A 9,206-nucleotide genomic window follows, 5' to 3' on the forward strand; every position below is an offset into this window, starting at 1 on the left:
GTTGACCATTACGAGATGGTTATTTCCGTGTAACTGTAAGAGGTCAGCACTTATTTTTGACCCCCGGTCTGGTCGGCGAGATTTCATCGGTTCTTGTGGTCGCTCGCTGACGTATTGGGCACAAAGTTCAAGTGAAAGGCATTTTTCCTTGATTGCTTGATTGCATTCCAGACTAAAAGAGAGACTCGCGCGATCTACTTATGCTGCTATCAGCCCCCTGGTGCGCTTTGTATATTTTCTGCAACATCTCTACTCATAACGAAGAAGGGACAATGCCTTGGTGAGATCGATAGGCTACTCCATCGTAAACAGAAATGTCGTCTCTGAAACTCCAATACTGCCTTAGTTGCTCTGGCGTTTCCTGTCTTTCTGCAGGCCACCCACTAGTTATTACACTGTATAGGGATGCCAGGACCGGATCTTTAGCGGTCTCTTGTGTGATTCGTTGCATGGCTTCAGGTGTGACTCTGTTTGGCTCAATATCCATTTCAGCTAATTCCATCCGGAACACTTCGTATTCTTTCCTAGCACTGGTTGTTGAAGGATGATAAGTGACAGGTGCACGAGACAGAGTGTCGACAACGTAAAGTTCCTTTCCTTTCTTGTATCGAACTGAAAATTGATATCTTTGTAGCTTGAGCATCATTCATCATTGCAGAGAAGCTTCTTAAAGATTGTCTCGAGCGGTTCATGATCTGTATGTACCGTGATGACGTGTCTTCCGTACAAGTACTGGTGCCACTTTTCCATGCGAGAGATAATTGCGAGACACTCCTTTTCATTATGAGCATAATTCTTCTCGGTGCTGATGAATTCTCAAATAGTAGTAGTAGTAGTAGGCAGTCGTCGGACCATGTCAATGACTAGCGCAATTGCGACAAACACTTTCTCTCATGGCTAAAAAGCCCAATTCTAGAACGTAACTAGCGTAGGTAGTCCAAGACTCGCTACCAAACAATAAGGTGCTCACGATGCAGGCACGATACACAGCAACTTTAGTTTGGGTAGTTAGCTTCCTGTGCTCCCAGACACGGGCAGACAGCTTAGCCATCTTGGTTGCAGCCTTACCAATTCTCTTTCCAATCTCCACTTCAAGGCAGTTGTTGTTGGAGGTGGTGGAGCCGAGATAGGTAAACTGTGTGACAGCTTCCAAGGTGTAATCTTTGATTGTTACGGCAGGCGTGGCTGCATTTGCCTGGCACATGACTTTCGTCTTCTTTAGGCTGATTGTAAGTCTGAAGGCCTCACATGCGTCAGAAAACTGATTGAGGAGGAGTTGGAGTTTTTCAGCACTGTGAGCAACGAGGGCAACATCATCGGCAAAGAGAAGGTCACGGATGGCTACCTTGCGCACTTTGATCTTGGCTCTAAGGCGCGCAGGGTTGAAGAGTTTACCATCAGAACGAGATCGTATCAGGATGCCTTCTTCAGAGGACTTGAAAGCATGATTCAGTAGAACTGAAAAGAAGATGTTGAAGAGAGTTGGGGCTAGCACACATCCTTGTTTTACGCCGCTGTTTATATCGAATGCCTCAGACCTGTTTCCGTCATACTGCACTGTACTCCGAGACCCATAATGGAACGATTTGATGAAGCTCAGGAGTTTAGGAGGACAGCCAAGTAAGGGCAGAATCTTGAAAAGGCCGTCTCTACTAACAAGGTCAAACGCCTTCGTCAAGTCGATGAATGCAATGTAGAGTGGCTGTTGTTGCTCTTTGCACTTCTCGTGGAGCTGTCTCAAAGAGAAAATCATGTCCACAGTCGACCGATTAGAGCGGAAACCACACTGGGATTCAGGGTACACTCTTTCAGCAATCTTTTGAAGGCGGTATAATGCTACTCGGGCAAACAGCTTTCCAGCAATGCACAGAAGGGAGATGCCACGGTAATTGTTACGATCACTGCGGTCTCCCTTGTTCTTGTATAGGGTTGAGATAATAGAATCCCTCATCTCCTGGGGAACGTATCCCTCTTCCCAGCATTTGCAGAGTAGCTGGTGGAGATTGTCGAGCAGTTGGTTTCCACTGCATTTGAAGACTTCAGCCGGGATACCATCAAGCCCAGGGGCCTCTCCAGACGATATGTGACTGATTGCCTTTGAGAGATCTTCCTTGGTGGGGGGCTAATCTAGTTCAAACATGATGGGAAGCCTTTCAATGCAGTCAAGGACAGAGGGTAAGACAGAGCTCGATCTACCATAGAGCTCGCTATAGTATTCCACCCAGCACTCCATCAGTCTTGATTTATCAGTAATGATTTCACCAGTTGATGTTTTGAGTGGTGAGGACTTGGACTGTGTAGGTCCAATCGCCTTCTTGATACCCTCAAACATGCCCCTAGAGTTTCCAGTGTCAGCAGCTGACTGGATTTCAGCACAGAGATTCATCCAAAAGTTGTTAGCACAGATCTTACATTTCACATTCGCACGACGCCTGGCCTCCTGTAGAGCTTCCAAAGAGCTAGATGATGGATTACGCTGGTAGTTCTGCAGGGCATTCCTCTTTGCTTCGATGAGCGGCTGAAGAGTCGCGATGTTTGCATTGAACCAATCCTGGCTTTTGCGTACATTCTTGCCAAAGGCCTTTAATGCTGCAGCAAGGGTGGTGTCCTTGATATGGCTCCAGTGGTCCTCTGTGTTAAGCTCCAGGCAGTCTCCGAGTTTCGAGCTCAGAATGTCGTTGAAAATAGAGACATTTTCAGGGATGGCGGTGGCAGAAGCATTAATGCGAAGTGTAGCAGATTGTTTAATGCGATGGAACTTCTTTGGACGTAACTGGATCTTCGTGCAGACAAGGGAGTGATCAGAGTCACAATCAGCACTGTGGTATGCCCTTGTAGTACGAATGTTATTAAGGTGTTCCCGTTTTGAGATGATGAGGTCGAGTTGGTGCCAGTTTTTAGATCTGGGGTGCATCCACGAGAACCTATGGTGCAGCTTCATGCCAAAGAACGTGTTTGTAATACAGAGGTGATGATAGGTGCAAAGCTCCAGAAGGAGTTGACCATTTTCATTGCATTTGCCAACACCAAAGTGACCAAGGCAATCAAGCCAGGAGCCTTGATCGTTGCCCACTCTAGCGTTGAAATCGCCGAGGAGAATCAGCACTTCGTTGTTTGGGATATGTTGGATAGCATCATCCAATTGGCTGTAAAAGGTATCCTTGGCATCGGTACTCGAAGTCAGGGTTGGAGCGTAGACAGAAAGCAAGTTGGTGGGACCTAGATTGGTATTGAGTTTTATGTGCATGATGCGCTCAGACTTGGTTGAGCCTGGTTCCACCATCTGTACTAGCTTGTTGCTAACAACAAAACCAACTCCATGTACTCTAGGCTCATCTTCATCTCTACCCTGCCAGAAAAATGTGTATTCCTTTTCCGTTAGGCTTCCGCAACCAGCTATGCGCGTTTCCTGTAAAGCAGCGATATCAACTTTGAGCCTAACGAATTCTCTGCTGATGACAGCTGTTTTGCGTGCCCCATCAATGTCGCGTATGTCCTTGGTAAGTCCGGTCAGCATCGTTCGGACGTTCCAACTCCCAAGTGTAAGAGCTGGTCTTCTACTAATAGATCCTTGATTTTTAGGTGAATAAGTCGCAGCCCACTTGTCAGACTGTTTCCAGACTTAAGTCCTGCTCACCCCAGCAAGACAGGCGGGCAGTGGCGGGAAAGCACCTTATTGACTGGGGGCTGCCCAGTTTAAGCGGGCGGTACTAAAAAGCCCCTCCCACTGTCAGGAATGGCCCCTGGCGTCTGGCTCTACGCCAATCAAGCCATGACTTAGAACCGGTAACTGCCACTCCCCGGTTTGTTTCCATGCCTGGCGAAGCCGTAAGGCATGCTGAAGTTGCCTCTCCATGCGCTTGCCTGGGCGGTTGATATGGAGATACTGGTTTGCCCAAGTCCCAGAATCCCCCTCTCGGTCTTGCTGGTAGAGTCCGAAGGAAAGGCAGGGCCAGTACGTTCGGGACCAGGTCGACTGCAGGAGTTGCCAGTAAATGATATAGCGTCAAAACTGCCTTACGGGGCTCCACTCCGGTTTTTCTGTCGGGGTTTGCTCCCTTAGCCTTTGGCTATCCCTTGCCACCACAAGGCAGTGAGACCGTAACCCTTGTTAAGGGAGGCTAAGGGTGTGCTAACACTTGCCCAAGGTGTCCACCCAAGCTAGTGGAGGGAAGGAATCGCCTTATTTTTCCTTTTCTAGACCGGCTCCAAGCAAGGCCTAGCCACTACCCTACTACCACCTCAAATAGTACTCTGCCAAAATTCTACCTGTCCTTTTGGACCACTTGTTCCTACAAGGAACGCTTTCGCCGTTGTTTCGTGACTGAAAGAAAGCGCCGGTGGGAAGTTCGCGAGGCTTTGAAAGCAATAAGTCACACCGGGGCATAGGTATTTTTCCAAGCTTGAACAATTTGAGACCCTCCATTGTGAGAAAGGAGAGCTTTATGTGGAGTATAGGCGAATGTCGTGTCAAGAGCGAAATGGCCAACTATGTAAATTTTGCGAGAAGGATGAGACTACCAGCGCTCCACTTCCAACTCGACGACCATATCCCGACTATGGCAAGCCACCAAACTTCCATCATCTCTCTTGGAGTGCAACCCCCACCAATGGCGTGAGCCGGACGACTTCCTGCTTCGAGCTCAGATTAAGCGATTGTTTGAGGAAAGTGAACTGGTCAGTGGGGACAGTGAGGCTATCGGAGAGTTTCAGATAAATACAATGTCCCCGAAAAGTTTGTGGCAGAGTATGTTGAGTAGATAAAAAAAATAAAAATGTACAGGGAGAAGAAGGAAGAGGAGACTGAAAGGGAGCGAATGGAACGGCTGAACGAGGAGTACAATGACATTCACTGGGTTGGACTGTACAACTTCGATAAGCTGTCGTCCTTGAGGGTGGACGAACAATCCTTGAACTTTTCCCATCACAAGATGGCAGATTGGCAGCTTGCTGTACGATTCAATGGAGTGTCAACAACCTCGGCAGCCCCCGCCAAGAAATGTGGAGCAATAAGTGACCTCATCACTTTCCGAGGTTGAAACTCACTCACAAAGTGATGTAGTAGATCGAGTTGTCGGTTCAAGCCCGAGTAGCTTAAGTGACGAATCGTCACCGGAGACTGATTTTATACCAGAACCCCCCGCGGAAACTTTACCATCGTAAAAATATGACGAAAGCGGGCACGAGTCGAGAGAGACGATTGTGTTAGTTGGAAGAAGACAGTTTTTCGATGTAATATTTCGACTCCTGTAAATAAGTTAGATTAATCTTGACTGGTAGCTTTGCTTGTATATACAAGTTTTAGGTTTCTATACACTTCGCGTGTTTGTCAAGGAATAAGAGTCAACTAAGTGACATGAAGTAATTTTTTTCCTTGCCAAAAAAAACTGTGACCCTCCCCCGGCTGCGAATAAAACAGGTTTGACACTCCCCAATTTGTAAAAGATTTACTAATGATCCTCCCCTCCAAAGCGCCGGCCCACCCCCATCCCCCCAATAAAAACGTACCTTCCCCAAGGAAACGCTGTATCGCAGCCTTGTCAACGGACGTTGGCATCTTTATGATTGCGTCTACTTTGGCTGGGTCCGGTTACACTCCTTTGCCTGTGAGCCTGTGTGCCCCATGAAAGTGAAAGAAGAAGATTCAAACTAAAACTTTTTCGTAGAAAGTCGGAGATCATGCTTACTGCTCTTCTCTAATAGGCTGGTGAGATCTTTATCGGGGTCCATATCAGCTTCCTCTTTTGAATTGCCACGTCCGAAAACTCATATATCGTCGGCAATGTTTATTACTCCTTGCAAACCATCTAGGAATTCATGTTGGCGTCGTTGATACTCTTCAGGTCCAGAGGCTATCCCAAATGGCATCCTGGTGTAGCAGAAGTGACCGCTTAGCCCATGGACATGGTGAGTAAGGATGATTCTTCGTCTAGGAAGATGGTATGAAAGGCCTCTGAGAGGTCAATAATAGTGAACACTTTTGCATTGGTTAGAAGTGGAAGCTTTCTTAAATTGTCGGAATTTTGTACCTGGGTCTTTGGATGGCCCTATTGATGGTCTGGCTGGGATCAATGCATATTCGAAGTTTCCCGTTTGGCTTCTCTTTCTCCAAGATGTTTGAAAGCCAGTCTGTAGGTTGTATACATACATACATACATACATACATACATACATACATACATACATACATACATACATACATACATACATACATACATAAGCTTTATTTATCCTCGGATTTCAGTGTAGCTTACAAGCTAGTATCTCCGATCCTAATTACTAATTTTAAACGTTACAGCAAGAACAAGGCTAAAAAGAGAAAAAAAAAATTCATAATATAATAATATAATAATCATTAATATAATAATATAATGTAATATTAATGTAATATTAACAGAAACTGTGCACTAACAGTTTGCGCTTAAATTCACTATTATCTACAGTCTTTCTAAAGTGGTCAGGGAGGGAGTTCCAGTACTTAACAGATGAATAGCTAAAAGAATTTAGACCATATGTGGTTGTAAACGGCTTAGGAAGTGATAAAATATTGGTGCCTCTTAGGGAGTAAGCAGTAGATCTTAGCTTGATCAGTTGTTTTAAATAGCACGGATATTTACCAAGATGGAGACAGTTGAATATACAAATCATCATATTTTGTATCCTCCTGTTGGCTAAACCACACACACCTGCCTTGTCTAAAAGATCATCATAGTTCGAATCCCAGTCCTTTAAAACAAATCTTAAAATAGGTCTATTTAAGGTGTCCAGTTTAACAGAGTCCTCTGAATTACAAAAGTGCCATATCATTGAACAGTAGTGAAAATGGGGTAACATAAACGTTTTATAAAGGCGAAGCATAATTTCGGTAGAAATAAGTTTGCCAAATCTTTTGAAGACACTGAACTGATTATTTATTTTTTTACATACAGAGGATATGTGTTCCTTGAAATTAAGTTCATTATCAAGAATTATTCCAAAAAGTTCCAGGCATCTTGTGGTTGAGAAGGAGAAAGGGTAATCGGTTTTGCCAAGAACCATCCCTTGGTGTTTAGCGGGGTTGGCTTTCATCCCATTGTCTTCGAACCATTTGTTTGCTATTTGTACATCATGATTGATCCGCTGTTCCAAGGCTACTGGGTCTACGTCAGATGTGTGCAGTTGGCAGTCATCAGCATAAGTGTTTAGTTTTACAGACTTAATGTGAAAGATGAGGTCATTGAGGAACATGTTTAAAAACATGGGTCCCAGGACGCTGCCTTGGGGCACGCCACGCTTCACGCTCATCCAATCCGAATAAGTATCACCAATTTTCACTCGCTGCATTCTATCCGTCAAGTAGTCACCGATAAGGGCATAGCTGGATTCATGCAAACCATACGCTTTCAGTTTCGCTAGTAGCAAAGCATGAGGTATGGTGTCGAAAGCTTTTGACAAATCCATTGATATAACCGCCACGATCTCTTTATTATCTAGACTACGCTCCAATTCTCAGTCAGCCTAAGCAAAGATGTCTCACAGCTATGGTGCCTTCTGTAGGCAGATACGTATTCGGACAATATGTTTTGGTAAAAGTCGCCCATTTGAGCTGAAAGCAGCCTCTCGAAAACATTATTGAGCGCAGGTAAAACGGTCACTGGTCGATAATTTCTTTTGTTCAGCTCATCGTCCTTTTTAAATAAAGGAGTAACTTGACCTAATTTCCAGCGCAACGGATACTGTCCTGTCCTGATCGAGTGATTCATTATTGCAGCAATAGGACCAGCAATCGCGTTGGCAGACTCTTTTACCAGTCGCGGTGGTATTCCGTCATGACCACAGGATTTGCGGGAGTTGATTTTGAGTAACAAAGCTTCCACTTGGGTTTTATTAGTATACTGAAAAGCAAATTTGTTTCTCACAGCGAGCTGTTCATTGTTGTTGAAAATCGCCTGAATGCTAGGATGCGCATCCAACTCTTTTCCATAACTCTGTTCAGTAATCTCTGACACGCCGTCTGCGATGTTGACAAAATAACTATTAAAAAGCTCCGCCATTTGTTTTTTGTCTGTTATCACGACATCGTGTTCTTTTAATATTATGTCATTTGCTTGCGTGCTTTTCCTTGAATGCAAAAATGGGCGGTATGTGTCCTAAAACTCCCTTGGGTTTTCCGACTCACTTTTCTTGTCGAAGAAATTTTAATAGCTTTACGTCTTAGAGAAGTGCAAATGTTCCTTTGTCTCTAGTACAATTCATAATTAGTATCAGTTCTTTCGCGGATTAAACGTTTCCACAAACGGTTTTTCTGGCGAATAGCTTTGCGCCATTGTTCATTCCTAAAGGGAACTTGATTTCCCCTTATGCGGACCTGTTTCAAAGGTGCATGCTCACCAAGAATGTCCTCGTATAGACAATCAAACACGTAGAGCTTATCGTCAACGTCGTCAAATATTTCAGCTACTTGGAAAGGAACATTATTCAAATCATGTAGAAAGTGCTGTTTATCGAAATTTTTAAGGCTTCTGAATTGTATTTTCCGAGATCGTATTCTCGGTTCCGATGCCCTGAGCATGGCAAACACAAGAGATTTATCACTTATATTAACATGGACTACGCCTGATGACTGTATTTTTCTCAAGTTGTCAGTGAGAAAAAGGTCCAGTAGGGTTTCTGATGTCTTGGTAATACGGGTGGCTTCATGTATTAAATTCTTCAAGTCGTAAATATCAAGTAGGTTTGCCATAACTCTACCATCCCTTGGCGGCTTGTCTGGTAGTAACATATCCGAGTTAAAGTCGCCTACGAAAAAGCAGTTACCAGGAAGTATTGTGATCGCCTCAAGTATGGAGGATAGTTCAAATTTCCATAGCGATTGTGGGACAGACGCAGATGTTGGAGGTCTATAGATACCGACGATGGTTTCCCACTTCTTAGCTATCCTCATCTTCAGCACAATCGATTCAGTCTTGTACCGTTCACGCTCACATAATCGAAGATTGGGAAGGTCTTTAATGACTTTTAAGCAGAGGTCTGGGCAGATATAGACCAATAAACCACCGCCATGTATGTTTCTGTCAGCCCTACACATTCGATATCCGGTGACCATAAATTGACTATCTGGAAAACTGGAATCCAGCTTCGTTTCAGAAAGTACTAAAATATCAAACTTTCCTTCTAATAGCCAATACTTGACCTCAAAGAATTTAAAACCTGCAATATGGTTCACA

General features: G+C 44.4%; 1 protein-coding gene across 1 annotated transcript; it reads right to left on the reverse strand.

Annotated features, from left to right (window-relative positions):
• Window positions 1–2,122: 2,122 nt before the first annotated feature.
• On the reverse strand, window positions 2,123–3,517 carry LOC136280134 (craniofacial development protein 2-like). The gene has a single exon (XM_066164823.1). It carries the CDS (start codon window positions 3,515–3,517, stop codon window positions 2,123–2,125), a length of 1,395 nt encoding a protein of 464 aa, XP_066020920.1.
• Between the last annotated feature and the right edge of the window lie 5,689 nt (window positions 3,518–9,206).

The sequence above is a fragment of the Pocillopora verrucosa genome, chromosome 4 (genome assembly GCF_036669915.1).
Source record: "Pocillopora verrucosa isolate sample1 chromosome 4, ASM3666991v2, whole genome shotgun sequence".
NCBI lineage: Eukaryota > Metazoa > Cnidaria > Anthozoa > Scleractinia > Pocilloporidae > Pocillopora > Pocillopora verrucosa.